The following is a 26,411-nucleotide window of genomic DNA, read 5'->3' as shown; positions in this document are numbered from 1 at the left end:
GCCACATAATGAGGTACCATATGTTCTTTAAGATTGAAAGAAGCAAGGTTGTATGGTGTGTGGGAAGTTCGTATGAAAGTCTTGAATGACAACTTTGCCAGTGCCAATACATGAGCATAATGAGAAGATCCAGATAAAATACTGACTCTGGAATTCAGGCTGCTGCAGAGGTTTCCCAGTCAGCATTAGAAGGCCCAAGGTAATGAATGTTGCAGTAATCAAGAATGAAAAAAAAAAAAAAAGTCCTACGATTACCTGCATGGGTACGTGGGAGTCCGTCACATAGTTAAATCTGGATCAGAAATAAGCCTAGATCATTTTCTGTCAGGTACTCTGGTATTTCTGGGAATGCGATGGTGTCATGACAAAGGTTTTGTCTCTTTAGAGCCTTGCCTCCTTAAAGCCTAATCAGTAGATCTTACCCAAGTTTAAAACCAAAATTGGGAGCATGTTCAGTGCAGTTCAGTTCCTTTATTGAAGTTAGGCAAATGAGCGCTGTCTGAGTCAGAGAACTACTCTAATCTGTATTTATAAGAGAAATCATGGGTGTGTTTGTGGGAGAGCAAAGCCTCCTGGACATGTCCAAGGTCTGGGAGGGGTCCAAGAGGCTGGCTTCTGACATAATATCCCGTCCCTTAAAATTTTTTTTTTTGTGTGCCAAAAATAAGAGTTGTACAATCAGGAATTACAAGACTAAAAATAAGAAGTGCTGCCAGTCTTTTAAATGGACAGTTAAGCTTTCTCCTTAATAAAACAAAATGTGTAAAACACCAAATTGTTTAACATATAGCCAGAATGTTAAAAATATTGACATGTTAACAAATGCTTTAGCTTAAAAAGCTTCATCAGGTCTTCCATTACTAACTGTGCAGTTCGTCTTGAGGATGTGATGCAGTTTAAATACTTGAACTGGCTGGAGAAAGTGGGGCTAGAAGGGCTATTGAAAAGGCAGCATGGGTGATTTGCAGAAAAGAAGAACATTGGAGCAGGGTGCTGAAATGTGTGCCAAGCTGATATAATGTATCCAAGTGTGCACTTTAAGCTGTTAAAGTGGAGTGTTTTTTGCCAGTTACAAGTGTGTGACTGCAGCCAGCATGTAACATTGTGAGCGCTGTAAGCTTCTGAGCAAAAAAGGGTGCATTGTACGTCATTAGAATGATTACCAATAGTTGAAAGACTCTAGCTGTGCTGGGCTATGAATTTGTAAGTAAAGCTTAACATTCGGGTAAGGTTTGAGTGAGTGGTTCCCTTGCAGGAATGTTCAGTGGTCAGACGGTGCATAGGTTACCTCAGTGGAGTGCTGTTGCTTGGTAGATGCAACCATTGATAGGTTTATGAGAAGGCTGTTAATTAACGGCAACTATAGGTTACAAGAAGAAAACGCTTTCAGTGTTATCCGTAAGTACTGTCATAAATGTATGGACGCTTCACTTTGGATAGATTAAAACCAAGTTTATATTGCAGTTGTGTTCAAGGATGGACAGTGTAAAGCCAGCAAAAATAAGGAAAGTACCCATGCAGCAAATGCTGCTGTCAATATGCAATCGAAGGTGACTGGGCTATGAGGTCAACTAAGATTTGCTGGCTGTGTTGGACAGTAATGCTGTAATTTATCACAATTGTGTTCAGAATAAGAAGGAAGAACACTTGACTCCCCTGCAATGAATAAGTTGCAGTCAGCCAGCACTCAGGCTAGACGTAACATGAATAGAACGCTGTTGCTTAGTGAAAAAGCTAACAACATTTTTGAAAATAATTAGAACCTATAAAATGCATGAAAAAAAGTTTTTTTCCTTTGACTGTCCGAAGTGTTTATATAGTATGGTATGAGATTACTCTAGCCCAAGTATACATCATGGCCAAGTGTCTGAGGAATTTTTAAACTACAAACAGTATGGAGCCAGCAAAATACAGACTGTGCAGCAGTAATGGCTGTCTATATGCGATAAGTGGTATCTGGACCATGAGGTCAAATCATTACTATGGGTTACATGAAGTAATGCTCACGGACCTAGTTTTACCAAGTATAGATTTGTGTGCAGTGCCCTGATATTCGCTACAGTGAATTACATTAAAATTACTATTGGGATAAAAATGCATTAATCTATGCTGTAAAACTGCTCTTGAATGTGTGTAGTCAGTGGTAAAACAGCTATGAGGATAGTATATGGAAACTAACAGCAATGTATTGTCACAAAAAGCACATTTTTCTTATCAGATGTATGAGTGCAATATTCCAACAGGGAATATCTAACCTGAGATGGCGCCCAACTACTAGCAGTAATAACACTCCCACGTGGGTAGCCCCTAGCAAAAAATCTATTGGCTAAATCATTCTTATAATATTCATAGGCAGTATCGGAGGAGCAAATGCGTCTAATACGCAAAAGCTGTGACTTGTGAATGTTTTGAATGATGTGTTGTGGATGAAGACTGTTGCCATGTAGGAGGCTATTATATTCAGGATGTTTACGATAAACTTGACTTTCCAGAGTATCATCTGGATTTCTGGAGATAGTAACATCCAAAAAATTAATCCTAGAGAGATCGAAATGAAGTGTAAATTTAATCCTCCACTTATTTTCATTAAGATATGTAATGAATTCCGAAAGATATATTGGGTCCGCCCGCCCTCCAAACCATCCAACAGTCTTCAAGATATCGATGCCAGATGTCTATTTCCCCCAAGTACACATTATGACAAACATCATAAACTAATTGCTCCTCCAAATAACCCATGAATAGATCTGCATATATAGCAGCAAAAGATGCCCCCATGGCCGTACACTTCACCTGCCAATAACATTCTCCATGAAAAAAGAAAACCTTTTTTGTTAATACATGTTCGGCAAGGCAAACAAGAAATGTATTAAAGCCAGGTGAGTATAAATCAGCCTTATCCAACCAATATTGTAATGCTAATAGGCCTGCGCAATGTGGGATATTGGTATATAGTGATGTGACGTCCAAAGTACAGAGCAACCAACCCAGCTCCAGTTGCATCTCAGAAATAATCTGTAGAAACTGGGTGGTATCCTGTATACATGATCTTACCATACCCAGTAAGGGTTGTAAATATTTAGTTAAATATACAGAAGGAGGTTCGGTAAGAGAACCCCTACCCGAGACAGTCTGCTTGCCCGGGGGCTCCTGTACGTCCTTATGTATCTTAGGGAGAAGATATAAATATTGCCATTTTGGTCAGCCACTGTACGATGATAAAAAGTAGATGGATCAGTTATGCCCTCATCCAAAGCTGTATTAAGAAATAAATCAATCTTACTTTTAAACCTATTAGTTGGATCAAGGGGCATACACAGGTAAAAATCTACCATCAGTAAGTTGTTTTTAAGCTTCCTGATAATAATAGATCCAAACCAAAGTTTAAATCCTTCAGCACACACTCCTGAAATGTAGAAACATTCTTATTCATCAGTGGTGTAAAAGATGACTTATGAAACTTAAATGTGGTAGATCTTTGAGATTCAGTGTCCAGTCCAAAAAATAAACGCAAATTCAATAATCGGCAAAAGGAAATCACATCATTAGAAAAGGTACCCCCCCACATACACACACAAAAAATCCAGGTACATAATTCAAACCTTTATTAAGCAACTGCAAATCAGTTTCCGACATTGTCACAGAAGAGATGCTATGTACATTAATTAGTGTCACCTAGTGTGGTATCAGTACCTGTAACAGCATGTCCAGATTGTCTATATCTTTTGTGTTTTCTACCCCCCCCCATGTTTGTAGCCCCTAAAGGGGTATCCATAGTACGTTTTTTAGGGGTAGGGGAACTCTGAGTAGAGTTAGAGTCCATATCAGTAGCGGAAGAGGATTCTTCACTTGAATATTGGATATTTTAACGGCCTGCTATGAACGTGCAATTGATAAAAACATTATGGAAGTTAAATGTATTTCTGAAGAGCTTAAAGTTTATGAGGGAGAAACTTTTTATGTATCGAGCTTTAATCATTTGACTAAACAGTTGTTATCACTTGAAAAACAACTTAAAGAAAAGAAAATACAAAAGTTTAAAAATTATTTGGGTGATTATGAGAGGGGCAGACCATTCAACTTTGTTAAAAATGTTAAATTTGCTAACCCTAACACCAGATATCATACAACTAAAAGGAAGAGACATAAGCCAGTTTTAAAGAAGTTTTACTAGGTGACACTAATAATGTATATAACATCTCTTCTGTGTCATTGTCGGAAACTGATTTGCAGTTGCTTAATAAAGGCTTGAATTATGTACCTGGCTTTTTTGTGGGGGAGGATACCTTTGCTAATGATGTGATTTCCTTTTGCCGATTATTGAATTTGCTTTTATTTTTTGGACCAGACACTGAATCTCAACATGCAGGTGGTTGGTGTGACGGAGCAAGATGCAGAGGACATGAAGAAATGGAAACAGTTGATCTGCTGTGGCGACCCCTAATGGAAGCAGCCGAAAGAAGAATTATCAGGAAGCTTAAAAACAACTTACTGATGGTAGATTTTACCTGCGTATGCCTCTAGGTCCAACTAATAGATTTAAAAGTGAGATTAATTTATTTCTTAATACAGCTTTGGATGAGGGCATAATTCATCTTACGGTGTCTTCCCTGTTGGAATATTGCACTCCTACATCTGATGATAAGAAAAATGTGCGTTTTGTGACCACTTTTGGTCGCAATACTATGTTCTTAGGGAGATTATTAATCGGCATTGGAATATCCTTATGGCTGATGACTCTGTCTCACAGATACTTAAATCCAATTGTCTTTTCTCATATCGGAGAGGACGAACCCTGGATTCACATTTTAGTCATTATAAACATCATAGGGGGATTGGCATGAATAAGCAACATGACTAGGGATCTACTTATGGGTATTTCCCTTGTGGACATTGCATGCAATGCAAACATATTATGACATCTAAACATTTTTCCAGTAATAACACACCCAAGGTTTATGACATAAAGTTTTTTGCTAATTACAGTAGTGATTGGCTGATATATCTTGCCACTTGTCCCTGCTCAGCTTTTTACATCGAGCAGACTTCCAGATCTTTACGAATACGAGTATCAGAACATATGAGTGACATAAGAAATAAAAGGGAGTCAAATGCTTTTTATAGACACTCCCTTATTCATAAAACTGCCAATTTTAAATTTTTGGTGATTGATCGAAGTATGGGTGATAGAAGTGATAAAATGGGCTGGCATACTTAAGTAATCACAAAGAGAAAAGTTGGATTATTAGGCTTGGAGGGTTGTTCCAACCAGGTGTTAATGTCACGTTTTGATGGACCAATAGGAAATGGGCTTTGGGTGTGATGTTATATTTAAATACTATGTGCTTTCAATATATTGTCACTGAAGAAGGCAGTTATACTGCTGAAACCGGTTTGAGCTTTGTGCTTTGCACATTTTGTGGTGCTGCCACATGTGACAATAAAGTACTTTGTGTTCCACTATTTGGTGCTGGCTTTCTCTCTTTGGAACTTTTTTGCATTTTGAGCCTTGCACCCTGCTGTACTTGCAGAGGACTGCATTTCTTTTCGGATGAGGACAACCTGCCAGCTTATGAAAGGACATAGTCTAGGGGAAACAGAAAAAAGAAGTTTCCTAAGGTTAATGAAATCTGGACTTATGGGAATGGGAGGGGGGGTGGATAAATTTCAGACCTAAGGGGAATTAAAAATAATGGCTGATTGAAAGGTATGTGCCAATTCTTTGCCAATTCTGTCTGAATGTATGCCTAGGGCTGATAGAGTGGTTCCTTTAGGAGTAACAACAGACCAAAACACACACGATTACTTTGCAATAAAATAGGATGTGAAGGGAGGATAAAGAGCGTACTAAATATAAGATAGACCTGATAAAAGATGCATGTAAAAAAGGGGTTTTACCCATAAAGTCATGTGAGGTTAAACTTAGATGGTTTTCGTGTATGGATGTGAAACTAAGTCTTGATCTGGTCAACCTGGGAAGTCTGTATTAGGGTTTGTGGTGTTAGTAATGTTGATGATGGTCTAGTTTCCTTGGGTTCAAGATGCAGTTTATTGAAATGAAGTATTGAATCCTGGGTTTTTGTTGGCTTGAAGTCTGATTTGCCATTTTAGTTTTTTTTTCCTCCAGTTTGTCATTAGTGCTGCTCATGTAAATTCCTGCAGTGATCTGTTCAAGAATAAGGAAGGAAAATTTGTTGTGACCTGTTTTATCCTTTGTGTGCTTGGCTAGTGCACTGGTAGGGAAGCCTTGTGTAATATCTATGCAGTGTCTGGCTATCCTTTTTTAATTTTTGTCTATGGAGAAAGCATGGCATTTTTGGCACTGAGCGTGGTGTACAGCTTTGTCCATGTTACAGAAGCAGGTCCTATGGAAATTGTAACATGTACAGCTTTGTCCATGTTACAATTTCCATAGGACCTGCTTCTGTAGATTTTTTTTTTATGTTGGTGCAGTGGAATCAAGCCTTCCCACTCATAAATTAGTTGTAATTACAGTCAGGTATGGGAAGATCCCTATTGGTAGTTCTAAGGTTGGCGGGATAGTGATGTTCCTGACGAAGTCCCGAATGTTTCTGTTCCTCTTGATGGTAAACCTGGGTTTAGGTGGAAGAATCTTGAGTATGATGTTGTCACTGAGGATGACCCAGTTGTCATTAATGGTTCTCTTGTTCTTGGAAATCTACAGATAGAGTAGGTTAATTTCATACTGATGTTCCATTGGTTCTTGTCATAGGTTTGAGCAGTCTTTGTAGAGCTGGGTCATCATTATTAACGGTGGTGGGGTGGTGTACTTTGGGTTGTTTTTTGCTCGTAATTATGGGATCCAATATTCCTTTAATGAGTCTTTTGCGGTAGCCTCTGGGTAGGAAATCTTTTTAGAGGTTGATAATGTTCTTGGTGAAGTTGGCGAGTTCTTTGGGAGACCCTTGCAATCCATAGACCTTGGAATTGGATAACATTAATTTTTGTTTAGAAGGGATGTATGCTGTGACAGTGCAGCAGTAAGTTAACTCTTGTTGGTTTGCAGTAGAGATTATTGATGAGCTCTTCTGATCTGTATGTCCAAAAAGTTCACTGCACGTCTGTTGTAGATGGTAGTAAACTTTAGGAAAGAGGTGGAGTTGTTGATGTGCTGAAAGAATTCCTGTAATTTGTCTCCTTTCCAAATTATGAGGATATCAGTGACTCTCAGGTAACAGCTCATTTGTGATAATGGGTGGGGGGTGGAGGGGTTTGTAGATAAATTCTTTTTCCCATTTGCCTGGGGTGGTGTTGGTCAGGTTTGGAGCCATACTAAACCCATCGCTATCCCTGTGATTTTTTTGAAGTATTACTCGCCAAACCTAAAGTAGTTGTTCTCCAATAGTAGTCAGAGTAGTATGCTGAAAGTTTTGATCTCTTCAGGGAGTGCATTCCATACTTCATGATATGCTTCTACTGTGGCTCGGCTGCAGTAATCATGAGGGAACACTGTGTAGAAAGCTTCTACATTGATAGTGACCAAGATCTCATTACCTTTCAATGGAATGTGCTCAATTTTCATTAGGAAATCAGTGGTGTGTAGGATGAAGGATCTGTTTTTATTAGCCAGTGGCTTGAAGGTATATGGAGATTGGTTCTTTAATGCTGCCTCCACTGGCAATGCCCAGTCTGTAAGGGGGTCCAAGATGTTCTTGTGGGGTTTGGGTATGCCAAAAAACATGGGAGCCTTGAGTATATTACATATAGAAATTCATATAAGTTGTTACTAATGAGTCCTTTGTCGCTAAGGATAGTCAGTTCTGTGATGATTTTCTAGCATGCTGTTTTTATGGTACTGATACTGTATTGGTCATAATACATGGGGTTACAAAGCATGGTGGTGATTTTCTCATTATAGAAGGAGGTGTCAGTGACAAGGATGCCCCCTTCTTTGTCTGCTTTCATTATCCTTTGTGTACTTTTTGCTGAGTTTCTTGAGAGTCCTCAGTTTATGAGGTTTAAGACTGTAAAAATTTCTCCCGTGAGTTTTTTCGAATCTTACAGGTATCTGTTGGTTTGTTCTCAAAAGCCATGATGGTGAGGTATGGGGGAGGACAGAAATTGCTGGGTTTCCTCCATTTACGGTGTTGGATTGTTTCAGCGGGGTCTGGGTCTATGCCTCTTTGTTTTGGAAAAAGATTTTCAAGTTGAGTTTCTGTGTGAATAATTTTAAATAGATGATGGTACATGGTAGGTTGCTTCTTTGCTGCAAGATGAAAGTGAGGCCTTTTTCGAGTACATCTTTTTCACGTTTGGTGAGGGGTTTCTTTGAGTGGTTCCATACCTTAATTATTCTTGTGGGATTGTTTTGTTCTTCTGACCTTGTCTGTTGGGGGGGGGTCCTGGAGAGTTTACAGAGGTCTTTCAGATTCTTTCCTTGCCATGTCCGATCTCAATGTTGGTTGAATTCCGGTGACTTTGTTATCCTGGATTGCCAGTCTTCCAAGGAGTGATGTGGTTGTGGGGTTGGTCTTGTGGATTCTGGCGAGGGGTTTGGTGTATTATGATGTTGCCTGAAAGTTCCCATAGTCTGGTTGTAGTTGGGGACGTTTGACATGCCTGAAAATCCTGATGATGTATATCTGGCCTATGATTTTTTTGATTCGATGTTGGAGTTGGAGATTTTGATCTATGTTATAAACTCGGAATTGCCTAGACATATTAAGGCTTCGCTGAGTCTAGTTATGATGGCTGCCAAAAAAGAAATTACTAGAAAATGGAAATCAAAGTCTAAACCAGCTTTACTAGAAGTAGGGAAGATAGCAGAGTGAAAACTGGAACTGGGATCTTTAGAAAAGGGTAGGAGCAAATTACATAGGAAAAAATGGGGACTGTGGGATCAGTACATACAGAAGAGAAATGAGGTTTAAAAGAAGGCAGCATTTGAAGGAGCTTATGTAATGGTTAACTAACAATGACTGAATGATGTATAATGTTTGCAGCTACAGTTGTGTACTTTGCCAGTGCAGCAGTTGTGTCTGCACAGTTTGGAATGTATAATGTTTGCAACTGCGATTGTGTCACTTTGGTTTATTGTCATTTATATAAATGTAACATAGTCTGTGTCATACATGATAATTTAATAAACATGTTTCTTGCTTAAAAAAAAAAGTTGGAGTTAGAGGGTTTTCCATCTGTAGGTCCTTCCAGGGTTGATGTGGGAGCTTGATTCTGCCTGTAGGAAAAATAGGCTTATCTCCTTGTACTATGACCTTATTTTGGTTTGGTGTACCTTTGAGGGTTGCGAATGCAGTTGTGGTGTTATACCTGGTCAGAGTGTTGATTGTCATTGAGGTCCCTCTTAATTTTTTATTATTTCTTCTTTCTTGGTTGGTTTTCTCTACCAAGGTGTAGAATTTGATGCCCTTATTTTCTAGTGTATTACAAGCCGCTTCGAGTTGTGAGAGGCCCGATTTTACTTTGGTCTGTTGGTCTTTGTTGTGTGTGAGCAATAAGCCCACATGTCTCTCTGGTATCATTCAGTATTGTATTCCATTTTATGATGAGGTCATTGTTGATGTCTTGGCAGCAGAATCTCTAATGAATTCTTCGACCCCTGGGGACCAGTCATTTCTCAAGCCGTGTTGTAGGTAGAGTTCATCACATTGGGGGCTTTTGAACTTTTGGAGGGAGTTTGAGTTGGTTTGATGGTAGTTTCTGACTTTTTGAAGTTTGTTGTGGGATGTTATGGGAATTCCATTAATTTTTTGGATGCAACTCTGACATGGAATGCATTGGGAGAAAACTTTACTAGTAGTATTTTTCGTAAAGAAACCTTGAAGAATAATTATTTACATGCAACCAGTCAACATCCGAAATTCATGCTGAATAACATACCTAAAAAACAATTTATACGGGCTAGCAGGATGACAAGTGTTGATGAGACATTTATTAATGAGCTTGAATTCATCATACAATTGTTTTTGGAGAGGGGGTACAGTGAGAGTTTAAGGGAAGCAGCTAATGACATTTCTAAGCAACGCGCAACTTTGTATCCACCCATTTTGAAAAATAGACCAACACCCCAAGTTAAGGAAACTGGAAAGTATACTGAAATTGTATGTTTCAGTATGAACATGAGTGTTGACAATATAGGTATATGTAATATTGTAAACAATAATTGGAAGATCCTCGAAGCAAATGCTGATTTAATGGCAGCTATTAAGGGGAAAACAAAGTTTGTTTATAGGAATGAACATAGTTTGAAAGGAGCATTTGAAAAGGGGAGAGATAGAAGCACATGTAGCATTAAGAAGGGGTACATCAATAGGGGTATGCACAAATGTCATGATTGTTCTGTTTGTAGGTTTATTTTAGAAGGTCTTCCTCACATACTTAATACTATAGGGGTCCCTGGTAATTTTTGTTGTAAAACAAAAGGAGTTGTTTATATTGCAGTGTGTGACAAATGCTCATCATTTTATATTGGTATGATTACTAGAAAATTAAATGTTAGAATGAAGGAGCATATGTATAATATTAGAAAAAAGGACAAAAACCAAATATTTTATAGACATAGTGTTGAATGTATTGGTTTTTAAAACATTTTTGTTTTCTATCCTGGAACACTGTGAAAATGATAACGGGGGGGATGATTACAAGATTTTTTTGGTTCAAAGAGAAACTAGATGGCAAATTAAATTACAAGCGGATCATTTTCCTGGGTTAAATGAAGCCATCAATATTAAATGTTTCTTAAAAGATCGTGAAGCATATGTTTTATAATGTTTGTTATTGTAATGTATTCAATTATGCCCATTCTATAGTGCATAATGTTGAATGAAGAGTTTGTTTTTTGTAAAGGGCTTTTTAATTACGATTTTACACTATGTAATTGATTGATTTTAATTGTGTGTAGTATTTAAATGAATGTTTGATGTAACATTTCTTTTGGTTCTGAAGAAGTTTTTTACGAAAGTGTTGAATAAAGTGGAAGTTACGCTAGTCTGTGGTTTCGTATTTTCCAGCCTTGAGCAGTTTTTTTGAGTTTGGGAGAATATCTCATAGAACCATGAGTACTCCATCTTGTCCCTTTTGTCTTGTTGGAGGTAATTGGGGAGGGCAGTGAATTTCCCGGCTAAACTCAAAAGTGTAGTGGGAACTAATCTATTTATTATTTAATTATTTATTTATTTGCAGTTTAACTGGAAAAGCCTACTGGGCCGAACAGAGCTCGTTTTTAATGGAGGCCTGGGGAGAAAAGCTCCTCAGTATAGTTTAAAGAACAATCAAATTCACTTGTGTACATTGTTGGCATATCATTATCTAACATATTGGATTACAGTGCTAAAACATACACTTAGTTTTTCACCTTAGTACAGTAACAAAGAATAATTAAATACATTTATAGATGGTGGCATTGACAAAAATGTAGAGTCAGAGTTGAACGTGGCAGAGTTAAAGACGTTAAAATTTGCACTGGGTGTGATGAGGATGAACAGGATTATGAATCAGTATATTAGAGGGTCATCTCAGGTTGAACGATTTGGAGACAAAGCCAGAGAGGCGAGATTGCATTGGTTTGGACATGTGCTGAGGAGGGATGCTGGGTATATTGGAAAAAGGATGCTAAGGATTGAGCTGCTGGGTAAGAGGAAAAGAGGAAGGCCTAAGATAAGGTTTATGGATGTGGTGAGAGAGGACATGCAGGTAGTTGGTGTGACAGATGCAGAGGAAAGGAAGAAATGGAAACAGAAGATCTGCTGTGGCGATCCCTAATGGAAACAGCCGAAAGAGAAGAAGAAGAAGATTTATATACATTGGTAGTGTATCATTATGTAACATACCAGATTACAGAGTTAAAAACGTACACTTAGACATTCAGTGGTCAGAGAAATACTGGTAAACAGATTACAAGGTTTAGTGACTAGGTTATTGCATAGAGGATTGTTTAGATAATGCACAGCATAGAAAGTAAGGAGAGAAATATGCACTTAGTTAGGAATTCAAGGAGGCAGGAATTCAAGGAAGCTGTATGCAAGAACAGTTCTTGGTAGAAAATAGGTAAGTGTAGAGAGAAAAGTTGCCAGGGTTTGGGACTGTTTTGATTGCTAATGGAAGAGCATTCCAATTCTTGGCTAAAGACTAAGAGAAGAGAAGTTGGCCAGGTAGCAGTTTTGGTTTATGGACCTGAAGAAGTTGCTGATTCTCAGATCTAAGGGCCCTATTTAGGAGATAGTAGGTGAAAACAGAAATAAGGACAGGACAATCTGAGGGTTTAATGATAAGTTTGTGAGCAGTGATAAATTGCAGATAGTTGAGGTAGTTCCACCCATTTTAAGGAGAGAAAAGCAGTACAGTGTTGGATGAAGTTTTTGGAGTTTGTTGCAGACTTTGCAGTTTTATTATAACATGACTTGAGCTTCACTTTTAGTGAGGTTTTGAGGTTTGTAAGTAAAGGGGAACCATACATTTAGGGAGGGGAGTAGATAAGTGGAGGCAAAGGTTTGTTTGGTTGAGGGGCTGAGGAACTGGTTGTGCCTGTAGAGCATTCCAAGTTTCTGATGTGTTTTGGGGATGTTCTGTTGCAGGTGAATATCAGATTTTAGGTGTTCATCTATGGTCACTCCTAGAAGTTTTGTATGGCTGACAACTTCTGTTAGAGCTTTACTTTAGGAGTAGATGTTGAACATGGTTTTGTCCAGTAGGGTTGTTTTTTAGGGATGAAAAGCGTGGTCTTGGATTTATGTGGGTTGAGGGCTAGGTAATTTTTAAACCTCCAGGATTCAATGGTGGAGAAGGTTGTTTCAGTTCAGAGTTTGTGTTTGGGCATAGTGTCAGCTGTGTAGATGATGGCTGAGTTGTCTGCATACTGAACAATGGCTGCACTGGATGTAGATGTGTGTAAAGAGTTAATGAAAATATTGAATAGGGGGGCCAAGTATGGAGCTCTAAGGGACACCAGTAGAGGTGTTTAGATAAGAAGAGATAGAGTTTTGTTTTTTGACAGCTTGTTGCCTGTCATTTAGATAGCTGGAGAACCAGTTGAGAGTGGCGGGGGAAGGTCCAAAGTTAAGAGAGCCATGAATGCAGCAGAGGGTGGGATACTGTATCAAATGCCTTAGAATGATCTAAGAATGTAGTAGATGCTATTTTACCATTGTCATAAGCTCTGTTAACAGTATCTGGGAAGGAAATAAGGGCTGTTGTAGTGCTGTGGCCAGGTGTGAAGCCATGTTGTATAGGAGTCAGGAGGTACTTACGAAGAAGATATGGCATCAGCTGTAAGTGAATGCAGTTTTCTAGGATCTTAGATATAGGGAAAAGGATAGCGATAGATCAAAAGTTGGAGATATTGTTTTTGCCCCCCTTTGTGAAGAGGAAGAATGTAGGCTTTCTTCCATAATGTGGGCACATTAGATTCTTGAATGGATCTGCTGATTAAGATAGAGGGAATCCAATGCCTTCGGCAGCAATCTTTTGAAATGTTGGGGTAAGTTGTCAGGAGCGTTAGAGCAGGGTTTGAGCTTAAGGAGTAGCCTTTTAATAGTTGTGGTAGGATTGGGGTTGATGGTGAATTCAGGTGTAGAATGGGGTTTGGATTCGGGGGGGGATGCTGTGTTTGTAGAGATGGGAAAAGTGTTTGTAGAGATGGGAAAAGTGTGTGAGGTGTTTCGTGGAATATTGTCTCTGCCAAGGGAAAAGCTATTAGTAATATTGACTGTTGAATTTATAAAGAAATAGTTAAAGAAAGAGGCAATTTCCTGAGGAGGTTTGTCTGGGTGTGGACAAGGATTGTTTGTTTCAGGGTTCAGGAGAGGTGAGATGAAGCTCCAGAATTTTTGGGGGTTTTGTTTCTGGTTAGATTGCTGTTTTGTGTGGTAAGCTTTTTGTCTTTCTGAATTAGCTTTTCTACTTGGTTATGGAACTGTTTAAAAGTGTTAGGGTGCCCAGGATTTTGTTAGTTTGATACTGTTTCCATGTTTATCTCTGAGGCACATCAGAATTTTAGTAGGCTTGCTCAGCCGAGGAGCGTAGTTGGTTTTGATCCTTTTCACACATAGTGGAGAGAGGTTATTTAGTGTGTCCAGGAATGTAGTATTGAAATAATCTCCAGCATTGTCTAGTGGAAGTGTTTTTAATACGTGTCAGTTTAATATTTTTAAGGATATCAGAAAAGGTATGAAGGCTGAAGTTAGGTTTCTTATCCCTTTGTACTGGTGTTGATTATGGAGTGCTGATGGGGAGCGACTGATAAAGGCTGGGAGGTGGTCACTCAGTGTGTCTGGAAGATTGCCTGCTTCAGCTATTTTAGAGAGATGGGAGATGAGAATCCAGTCTAGGGCGGATCCTGTGGTGCTGTCTTTATTTGGTCTGGTTGGGGTGTTTGTGAACTGAGTAAAGTTAAAAAGGATGATATTGGGGGTATGAGACTTAGAGTTCAAGTTTAAGCAGTTGATACTTGATACTAAGATAACAGTTTCATTTTTGATGTTAGTGGAGATCCAGACAAGAATTTCTTCTAGTAGAGTGATATTGTTGCCACGGGATATGTAGAGAGATATGATGCAAAGAATTTTGTAGTTGTTTAGCTTTAGGGGAGCAATGGTAATTTTAGCATGTTGCGAATTGTGGAATGGGATTTCTGTAGGGTACTATGTTGAGAGAGTCATGAAAGATCAGTGCTACTCAGCCTCCTTCTTTGTTGGGCCTATCAGATCTTATAGTTTGAATGCTGGGGGCGGAAGAGAAATTCAGACTCTCTAATGTAGGATTTTAACCAGATCTCAGTGATGGCAATGATGTCTGGTTGATTATGGGTGATCCATGCATGTAAACTGGAGATTTTGTTGTGAATGTTTTGAATATTAATAGTTACCATGTGAATGGATTTGTGGGAGTTAGTACTGGAAGGAGGTGTGGACGTATTAGTTGTAGTGGTGCCTGGGTTGGGGTGTAAGTGATTATATAATGAAAAGGCTCATGTTTTGTGGGAGATTTGGTGTTGTGTTGGTAAAAGGATTTGGTAGTGTAACTTGTAGAAGTTATGAGGAACTTGTTTATGAGAGGGGCAATTTTTACCCTGTACTGTAAGAAGGGGTTTTTAGGAGAGAAGTAAGGATATGTAGGTGTAAGTTTTAATGTATGTAGAGAGTGAGGTGGAGGTGGTGGAGTTTTGAGTTAAGAAGGGGATGGGGTTCAGGGCAATGAGATGTAGTGATGAGCAGAGGAGTGACGAGAAAAGTGATATGATTTGAAGGTGTGATGTGGATGATTACTTAGTTTGTAGGTGGAGGAGGTATGAAAAAGTGAGAGGCAAAGAGACAAAGAGTGTGGGTATGACAGTAGCTAGAAGAAGTCATTGTGTGAGAGGTGTAGAGGATAGGAGTGCTGTGGGTATGGAAGTAGTAGGATGATATTTAGGTAAGTGTGTGTGGAGTGTGGTGATTTAGTGAATTTGCAAGGCTGTGGAAAAGGATGTAGAATGCGTTTGTGTGAATAGTGGAAAAATGAGAGAGGTTCTTGGAAATTTGGAGGGAGAGAAGAAGAAGAGCCGTTGAGTGGTTTGAAAGAGGTAGGGGAGGGATTTGAGTGGGAGTGGAAATTTGGAGTGAGGAGGAAAGATATTGACTGGTGGGTTGGATGAAAGAGAGGAATACTGATATACAAGTGTAGGTGTAGTGGGGGTGGGTGGCATTTGGGAGCAGAGTGAGCTGAGCAAATCCTGAAATTATGACCCAATAGAAGTCATAATCAGTAAGTACAAACGTTATAGCTATTGCAAGGATGCAGAGTGTAAGGACAGTGTTGCTGGACAAGGAGTTAACACTGTAAATAGGCTGAAAATAGTGCCTGTGAATTAATAAGATGAACATGAGCAAGGAGAAGAAGGTGTGGAGATAGAAGAGAAGAAGAAATAAAAAAGAAAGGTGAAGGAATAGAAAAGAAAAAGATTAAGGACACTAGAAAGGCATCTTCGATTCAGACAGTTAAATGGGCATGCAAGAGACCAGAGAGAGATTTACGTGGGTGGGAAGAGATGAGGCAGGTAACAACAGGAAACTAGTTAAGGAATGGGCAACAGAGAAAATTGAGAGAGCAAAGGGAGCAAAGCAGGCTTTAGGACATTACAATCAAGTATAATTATTAGATAGAAGTGAAGCACCCCCCTTTAATCTCCACTATCAGAGTACTGCAGATAGCTAAGGACAGGAGTAAATCAGAGCAACCCGGCAATGTGCAACTTATGACCGGAATGTACAAATAATTAAAAAATACAGTTAAATAATGCGTACATTTAATGAAAGGTGGGTTATAGCAGCCAAGGACTGGCAGCGGTTAGTGTGGCCAAGCTTGTACTTTTGTATTATTGTATGAAACCACAGTGAGCTCCCAGTCCGGATTTTAAGTGACTTGGTGACAACCGCCCAACCTGGGGATCAGTCGGGTGTAATAACAGTAAGAATAAAGTTCTACGATTACCTGCATGGGTACGTGGGAGTCCACTATGTCATCATGTCTGGATCAGAAATAAGTGTAGGGCATTTTCTGTCTGGTCCTATGGCATTTCTGGGAATTTGCCAGTTTCATAACAAACTTTTCTTCTCTTTAGGCTTTAAAGAGGTAAGCCAATATCCCAGAAGTGTGGTTGACCAAATTTGCTGATGACTGTAAACTGGGCACTGGTTTCCACTCATCCATTGATGCAAAACAGCTCCAGCAAGGGATGGAATGTGCACATACATGGTGTGTCAGTAACAGTCTCAAACTAATGAAAATGGTGCAGCATAGTGGCATTTGGCAGAAAAGATGCTCCCACCTCGTATGCTATAAATGATGCTCCTCTTCAGACAGATACAGTCATTGGAGACCTCGGTATGTATGTGGATATCTGGCCAAGTTGTTTCCCACGGGAGTATCTTCAGGACCCAAAGAAATTTACTCTGCCCTTAGCAGACCCATTGTTGAACACAGTGACCCCTTTAGGTATGTGCCACTCCAAGCATATCACTGAATTGGAAAGGCTTCCGAGACTTATAACCCAGAAAATTAAAGTCTTAAATCTTTCAAATAACCCAATAGATTACCATAACTTTCCTTATGCTCCGTAACCTACAGGTTGTTGTGAGGTGGCCTGTGTCTCTCTTTTCGAGCTATGAAATACCCAGTCCTGTTTGACATCTTGTTTCTGCATAAAACCTGTGGCTCTACAAAGACCTGCATTAAGGACCTAAATCTACACCAACAAATAAACAAGGCTTGCTGGAGAGCAAAGTTCCTAACTCAGTGCATTCCTAGCCTATGGAATAAGTTAGCTCTACATGTAAAAGAAGGTACTGCTTTCTCTAGTATTAAAGTTATGTTTTTAATGCTTTCATTGAAATATCACTTAAAAGACCTAGGCAATGCAAGCGTTTAATAGAAAAAAATAAAACAAATTAAAATTTTTTCCATTTATACACCATCATACATTACGTGTTTTCTTTCTTTGTAATAACTGTCTTTGAGTCTGATATTACATAAATTACTCAGTTCCTGTCTTTCGAACCAAATATACCTCACTATGCAAGCAAGCCAAACAATTCATTCACAGACACAAAAATGACGACTACCAAAACAAACAAGTCTCATTTTAGCCAAACCTAAAAGATTCTGGAAAGAGGTAAACTGAGGTAAACTGGTCTAAACACCCCTCTAACTCTATCATGCACTGACTTCCACAATTGAGTTCAGCAATTTACAACCCTGCCTTTACTTCCACTACTCCACTTGACAAAGATTACAACCAAATAGACTAAAACACAGTTGGACCAAATACAAATTACTTCATCAGGTTCAGATAACCAAACCCCTTGATTCATTCACCTTTTTAAGGACTTGATCTGTCACCCTCTCGCTCAGCCTCATTTCCGTCACATTGTTGGTGAATAGAAGATTTGTGTAGTGTTTCTGAAAAATGAGTATTATAATGATTTGTTTTAATGAAGATGGATAAACGATTGATTCTTAAGACTGCAGTAATTGATTCCAGGCAAGATAATGCCATCCTGGCTGAACCTGCAATTATGAGTAGAACAAACAGCTGAGATCAGCTTCATGATTATCTTTAAAGTTGGTATAACACATATTTGTTGAAAGCAGTCTGAGAGTATCCGGAGTATTCGTTTATGTACCTGAGACATGCACACAATTTGAATTTATTTTCACTGAACAGGAGGTCTGAATATTTTCTAACTTAACCTAAGACTTTGGGTTAATTATACTATTTATTTGTATTTCTTAACTGGAATAGAACCTTCATTCACACAGAACATTTTCAAACTCAGCCCAGCAGCATTGTCTAGCTGAGTTTGCTCAAAGTCAAGTCGCATAGTAGGCAGTTGGAATCTGAGGGAATTAAACCTCAGAATATAGGAACTAGTTCATAGTCTTAATCCTCTGTGTTGGAGTCAACCCGAATTTTGGGGACCTAAGTGAGTTGCCGAAGGAATCCTAGAAAACAGAATTGGCTGAAAGTTTCAAGAGGGCATGAAGACAGGAAAAGGTAATGGGGTAGCAGAGGGTAGCTGCATATGGGATAACTGGGACACTCTGGGATGTTAGACTGACACCTTCTTTTGGCATAGTAGAGAGTTTAAGAAGGAACATGGTTGGCAATGAAAGGGAGGCACTGCTGAGTGGCTAAGAGGTGCTGTTTCACAGATAAGGTAGTAGGGCCCTAGCTTTCATTGTCATAGGCAAATAATCTGGACTGTATGTCATCACAGGGAGTTCAAGGACGCTTATGTAGTATAGCTCACAGAGAGGATTCTAGAAAAAAATTGGCACATCATCAGTCTCTCCATATAATGTATATACTTTAAACTTTGTAAGCGTTTGTCTGCATTGAAACATTTTTGCAAAGGTGAGGCTAAACATTTTAGATTAGCACACAATTATTTGCTCCACATTCACTGTGTCAATACCGTCATCAAATGGTGCTGCCAGAACTTGATGTTTTTCTTGCAGGTCAGTTCCACTCAGATTTCATTTTTTCCTCATTGCAAATTACTTTTCTTTCCCTTTAATCTAATCTTAACTCCAAAAGTGTTACATAGGAGGAAAATATGATCTGGCTCTTTCTCACCTATTCTTTTTCTGCAGTTTCTCTATAGATCATTTTAGTTTTCTGAGAAACCTTGTACTGCTACTGTTATATCGTGTAGAAATTTGTTTTTTTAAGCAGATCTTTAGGTAGTAGGACAGTCACATCTAAGACATTTGCAGCCTTAAGAAATCTAAGCTGACTGATTTCAGTTACGGCCTTCTAGATACTAGGTCAGCAAGCCTTGAGTGTGCTTTCAGTAACAGATGGCTTAGAAATACATTCACTCCTTCTGTGATATCTGTTTTATTATCTTCAAACTTGAAAGTAATCTGAAGCCTGTCCTGGCAGCCAACAGGGTTTAAGGCAGACACTAGTACTGATTGGGATGCCGACAGTCATGCACATATATACATCTAGAGTACAGTGTATCTAATTTCCTTTCATGACTGTGGGAACAAGAGGAAGGCTGGTACTGATAAGCCAGTTAGCTAAACACATCAGTTTTTGGCCTGTTTTATTTTCATATAATTTTTCATTATGGGTTCATAGGCTAGCTGCCCTTCCAGGCCATTTTAAGCCTAGGCTAGCCAGTGTTCCTTTTTGCGCTCAAAATAACCTATCCCATTTGGTTATAGATTGGCCTTACCCATCCCATAGTCAATAACTTGTATATCACCCCTAATTAGAATAACTGGGATCATACTATAGATAAATTTAGGGGACTCATGCATAGAATAAAGCATTTATGAGCTGCCTCTATCCATTAGTAGTACAGGGAGCAGTCCTGGAGTAAATGTTCTGTCTCCCATACATAGATCTAAGTTGCATGTGAATTTGGACAGGGATGACCTTTGTTTTATTTGGATGGGGAGTTAGTTCCAGAGCAGCGGTATCCTGTGCGAGATAAATCTGTCCTTCCAAACTGTTTTTTTGATGTTGCTGAAGAGGTTTAGATCCCTAGTCCGAGTATTTCTGATGCAGTTGGACTTGCTGATGGCTAGTAACCTCATCACTATTGGGTCAGGGGATGACTTGTATGCTAGACACAGTATTCTATAGACTGTTAAGTGGTGACCTGAGTATAGTGACAGGGCTTTGAGTTAGTCCCTGTAGGACATGCTGTTTAGGTCTTCTATCCTTTTAGTTTTGTATTTCTGTGGGTGTTCCTGTTGTCATATATATCTGGACAGATGCATGCTAAAGGGGGCATTATATTCAGTGACTGGCCAAATGAGAGCTAGGTAAATGGGGGACACTGACATCCCTAGATACAGGCACAATCCCTTTGTTTATAAGCTGTGCAGTGTAGAAGGATTTTCTTACAGCAATGGAGATGTGTTGGTCAAACGTTAGGTCACTGTTCACATAAGTTCCCAGGTCCCAAACAACCAGGTCAACTCTTAGAGGTGTATTGTTAACGTGGTAGCTCCCTGTGGTAGATGACTTCCCAGAGGACACAATAATGCATTTTTTGGCATCCGGTTTCAGTCCATGACTTTGACACCAGTTACTTATTTGGGACAAACCTTCCTGCAGGACTGCTAAGTCATTTGGGGATTCAGTGACTGCCCCTAGATTGCAGTCATCTGCAAACTTAGCCAGAGTCCTCTCTTACATAGAGCAAGAAAGATAAGTGTTTTCATTTTTTGATCCAATTTTAAATTAATTAGTTCCCCTGTCTGTCATACTTGTTGATAAAGTGTGCAGATGACATCCATAACGGATGTCCTAATCACTAGCAGTAAAGAATTCAACAATTTTAACAATTACTTGCCTACAATATTCACCTGGGGGACAATAGATTAAACGTTAATTCTGATACATGTGGAGTTATGTTCTTTGGAAAATCGCATCTAAGATGAAAATCTTGTATATGCAGTTTACATATCACAGTGCTGAAAGAGTATGAAGATTTTGGGATTTTAATCTGTAACAGCTTCAGGTTTAAAGAACAAACTCAGTCAGCTGATAAAGTAAAGCAATGAGTATTGTAGGGCTCATTTTTAAGAATTTTTACCATGCATGCATACACCACCCCAGTAAAACAGTTTGCCACTCATGTCAGACCAGTGTTATATTCTGTTTTTTCTTACAACAAGTGTGACCTGTTGTCTTTGGAAAATGTGCAAAGAAAATTCACTAAAAGAATTATAGCCTATTAGAATTTACTGCTAGACTAAACATTCTTGATAAGACCTGCGGTGGTGGTGCTGCGGTAGTGTTGTCGCCTCACAGTAAGACGCTGTCCGGTTCGATTTTCAGCTAGAGCGTCTTCTGCGTGGAGACATGCATGAATGGGTGTACCTTCGTTGAAGGTTGTGCATCAGGGCTGGTAACTCGGCACGTAAAAACCAACTACCAATCATTAGCGGACTGGAGTTCCGCTGTGGCGACCCCTAACCAGGAATAGCCGAAAGACGCAAACAAACAAACTAAAAATTCTTAATCTGTATTCAGTGAGCTTTAGGCAATTGAGAGAGAGACAGTGTCTGTGTCTGTGTGGCATTCAAAGTTGTATATGATGAAGAGTGTCCGGCATTAAAGAATATGCGCCTTCTTCAAACTAAAATTTCATCTAAGGTTTCCAACTTTCTTTTAAGTTAGGTTTAAAGCTACATCAAAAAAAAAGTTTATTTTACACTTAGTGGTGGGGAAAAGTACATCAGAACAAAAGACAATTGTATGTTGAATGTTAACATCTGATATTTGGGTGCACAACAAATGCTTGTTAGATGTAGTGCAGTAGCTCTTAGCCAAAAACCAGAAATAAGCAAGTTATAACTTGGGATAAATCAAGTCAGCTCTTCGTTAATGGATGTTAGAACAGGTAATTATCTAGCTTATCCTCTTGTGCAGGAAGCCCAACCTGATCAGTGTTTTAAAATTTGTTAGGGTTTCCTCTACAGCCTAAAGATGAAAATGGCACCATATCTCCATATTTTTTCTTTTGGGATTTTTGCACGTTTGGAGTATTTATAGGTTCATAGCATTTTCTAGGCTAACGACCACAAGGGCCTTTTTAAGCCTAGCCATGCATCCCAAATGTAACTTGTACTCTTGATAAGTGCAAGCAGGGGCTTGGGAGGTGAAACATTTACAAGCAGGGGCCTGGGAGATGACCCATTTACAGGCTGCTTATGTCCATTTGGGATGTAGGTGCCAAACAAGAGATGAATTTCCTGTTCCCCATCCAGCTGCCCAAGTTGCACTTGAATTGGGTTAGGGAGGAACTCTGCTTCACATGGATGGCGAGTCTGTTCCAGAGAAGGTGTAGTCTCTGGGATACATAACTGTCTTTACAACAGGTCCTGTTTATATCACAGGCAAGGTTTAAGTCTTTAGAACTGGTAATTCTGGTGCTGTTTCTTTTGCAAATACGCTGGAGGTTCATCAGCATGGGGTCTAGTTTTGGATTATGGTTCTTACTGGGTTTGTACCATCAGAGGATGTTGTTAATAGATAGGAAGAACTTTATTGAAGTTTAAGCACAAAGACCAGATTTTCACATACACTAGTATAGTTCAGTTACTCAGAGTGACATAGTGAATTCACCACTGGCATAAAAGGGAGGGGGGAACAAGCTTTATTTGATGAGGGGCTCTAATAAGGTTGTTCATATCACAGTCCCAATACTCATATTTAAAATCACAGTCCCAATACTCATATTTAAAATAACCAACTTTAAGTTCAGTGCATGCTGTGAGGGACTGAGGTCACTTGGTCTGTAGTCCAGACAGGTTTGATATTTTTTGCTCAGAACTGTCCAATTAAACGGTCATTTTGTGTATTTTCTATTGTGTAATTGAACTAGTCCCTTTGTAGGCTGTATAGAGTAAATCATTCAGGAAAAGCTGCACAGCCTGGTATTGGCTGGCTGGTAATGTCTGGCTAAGTGACTTTCCCACAGTCATGGTGACGGTGGGAATCAAACCCAGAACTGTAGCAAGGCTTAGGTCTAACACCACGTAGTTGTAAACCTGTGCACCAGACTACCAGAAAACTGAGTCATTGATGTTTTTTTGCCACAGCTGACTCAAAGTAATTACAGTTGAGTGCATGTTCATCTGTCAGGTCTGAGAAGGCTAACTCTTAATTTATTGGCAAATGTTCATCTGTTTGCAGTGGATTTGTCTCTGGATGGAATCTCTGCTCACAAATTTGACCTTGTTTTTTCAGAAAACCTGACATCCCGATCCCATACCTGTATTTTGATATGGGTATTGCAGTGCTTTGTGCCAGTTTCATGTCCTTTGGAGTAAAGCGTAGGTGGTTTGCCTTGGGAGCTGCTTTCCAGTTAACAGTCAGTACCTATGCTGCCTACATTGGAGGTTATGTGCGCTATGGTGATTGGCTAAAGGTAGGATCATAATTTTGTTTTATGTTTCATACTGTAGAGGAGTAAGAAAAACATTTTTCACTAAGATGTAAACCAGAGCTGAACCATGAGTCTGACTTGGCTGCATGATTCAAAATTAGATCAGAGCTAAAGTTACAATGCATTATGTTATTGTATTGTTTAACAGCTGTACATTTGCAGCGTGGCATTTATTAACAGTGCTGGCTGAGCAGATGTTTAGCAATAAGTAGTCTTTTTTGACACTTGCTGTTTTAATTGCCCTGAACCTGTGCTTTAAAGCTTCCTTACATTTAATTCATGTAGTGGAGTAGAAATGGACTGGTGTCAAATGACATACATTTTACTATTGTAATAAATGTTATATTTTGAAAAAGGAACAGCTTAGGCTTATACCAATGTTGAGTGTTATAGCTGGGTGCGATGCTTCTGATTTTAAATTTAATTCAATAAATTTCCTTTAGCCCACATTTTTTATATGAAACTTGACTTGTTTTTGTTGAAAAATTCCAAACAGAATCTCAATGTTTTGAAAGAATCATGTTTACAAAGAAATGTATTTATTGAGTGATTGATATTTGTTTACTGGGAATGTCCGACTGGATAATTTTATCTACTAAGTCCACAAGCACCAGAGGAGAAAGGCAACACAAACCTTGCTGAAAAAAATATATAGATTTTATTGCCACTGTTCCGGCTGGAACACAGAAAGTAGATCCAAAAGCTGTTCAGCACAGAAAATCCAAAACTGTTGAAAGCACAAACGCTATGTCTCCACACCTGCGTTTTCGTTTAGGACACTTCGTCAGATGCACTACAACTCATCCAAAACATCATTCCATTTAAATACACATTCAATTAGTTTAAGCAATTAATTAGTCACACCTAAATCATTCCATTCAAATTCAAGCTTACTAGCCGTACAACATAACAAATGTTAAAAACTCCTTATTTCTATAACAGCAAGTGCAAATTAATCTTCTTCTTTTTTTTTTTTTTTAGGGTCGGTCAGCCGGATCACCTTGTCCGCCCGCCATTTGAATGTGGTGTTTTTTTCTGACGGTTGCCAGCCCGGCCAGCCACCCACCTTCCACAGAAGGCACACACACACACCACACACCACAATTTAGAGTGTCCAATCCACCTGAGCATGTCTTTTGGATGATGGGAGGAAAGCACCACGGAGGAGGAAACCCACGCGACCACAGGGATAAGTGCAAATTAATCTATTTATATTAAATCACTCTACTTATTATACTATTCAAATTTAATAAACCACTTCACAATAAACAACAATAATAATTATTAAAAAGAACATATTAAAAAATATTAAAAGATGTTAAAAATTGTTAAAAAATGTTAAGAAGCTGCCTTCATCTTGCTAAATTTAGTTAACCTCATACCCCCTCTAGTGTTCATTTAGAACTATTGCACAACCAACTAACTTTGACATTCTGAAAGTTTAAATAATTAAATCAATCTAGCTAGATTCCTCATAAGCTGCTTACCTCTAATTATGTTTCTTATTAAGATAAGTAAATCATACTTTGTTAAATATTATCACTACAAAATAAAGAAGGTCAGATAAACAATAACCATATAGGCAAAAAATCAACTAAAAGCTCTTTCATAGGCTTGTCATTTAATTTAAGAAGGACATTCAACTCACGGCTTAGCTGCCCTCAGTTTCAATACTGGGGCAAGGGAAACTATATTGTTGAGGCCTGGTTGATTGTACGATTCCAACTGAAGTTGCCATAGCAATTCTTTATATTCGATGGTATCTTCCCAGGGCCCACCCCGAATGTCCTTCTTAACCACTTCTAAAACATAGAAATAAAACTCTGCTTCCAAACATTTCATTTTGTGTCGAAACAGGGCATTATTAGTACAACCTCTTTTAATGTCATAATAATGCTCATAAATCCGATTTTTCAATTTACGTTCGGATTTACCCACATAAAAAGCTTGACATTTTTTACAAATGCTCAAATAAATAATACCACTTGTATGGCAATTTGCATACTCAGTATGTCCCTACTCTGGATATGGACTGCATCACGGGCATATATATAGGGGCATTGTGGGCAGCTTCCACATTTAAATGTTCCAATTCTGCCCTTTTTACTAATTTTCCCCCTGCCCTTTGTCTCAAAACAATTTTTCAGATTCTTACCCTTCCTATAAGTACATTTCAATGGATTTTCAAAAAGGCAATTCAGATCAGACAACTCCCCAAACTTCTGCCATTCTATTTTAATTAGGTTAAAAATATATTTTGCTTCACCATTATAGTCCATCACAAAATTATTTGAACCATCAAATTCTTCTACTTGTCTCATTTCCTTCATTTGTTCATCCATCCCTAAAATTGGGTGGTATTTTTGTTGTCTACCACACACCACCTCATTTTCCACTTCCATTATTAGGGCCTCGGGTAGCTTCTCTCTAAAAACATAACATGTAATTTCCCACATTCTTCTTTAAAGTCTTTATTTCTAGAAGACATTCTGCTACCCCTCACATACTGCCCCTTTATTATTCCTTTTTTGTGATGGTGTGGATGGGCACTAGTATAAGCTAAATAAGAATTAGAATAATTATCTTTTCTAAAAACCTTTGAAAAGAACTGCCCATCCTCCTTCCCTACATAAATGTCAAGATATTGTAAACATTCTTTATTCTTATTAAAAGTAAAGGAAAGGAAACTGGTGGTACTAGATAAATAATCAAAGAAGGCTGTGAAGTCTGTCTCAGATCCAGTCCATAACAGACATATATTGTCCAGGTAGCGCTTATATAATTTCCAGCACTTTTTAAACCTGGAATTAAGGACGAACTTCTGCTCCCATACATTCAGGATAATATTAGCATAATTGGGTGCACATCGTGCACCCATAGCAACTCCCTGGATCTGTCTGAAAAACTCACCTTCATAATGTATAAAAGTATTGGCTAAAACTAAATCCATCAATGTAAGAATCAACCGAAAATCATTTTGAGAAAATT

General features: G+C 38.7%; 1 protein-coding gene across 1 annotated transcript in view; it reads left to right on the top strand.

Annotated features, from left to right (window-relative positions):
* TMEM101 (transmembrane protein 101) overlaps positions 1 to 26,411 on the top strand; it is a 279,084-nt gene that overhangs the window by 3,758 nt on the left and 248,915 nt on the right. The window contains exon 2 of the mRNA XM_044055157.1: positions 23,225 to 23,405. Within this exon, the coding sequence (XP_043911092.1) occupies positions 23,225 to 23,405 (181 nt within the window). The remainder of the gene's footprint in view (positions 1 to 23,224; positions 23,406 to 26,411) is intronic.

This window comes from Protopterus annectens, chromosome 13.part0, assembly GCF_019279795.1.
Source record: "Protopterus annectens isolate FY-2018-M chromosome 13.part0, PAN1.0, whole genome shotgun sequence".
Taxonomy (NCBI): Eukaryota; Metazoa; Chordata; order Ceratodontiformes; family Protopteridae; genus Protopterus; species Protopterus annectens.
The sequence above is the reverse complement of the archived record's forward strand: the minus strand, read 5'-3'. Positions and strand labels throughout refer to the sequence as shown.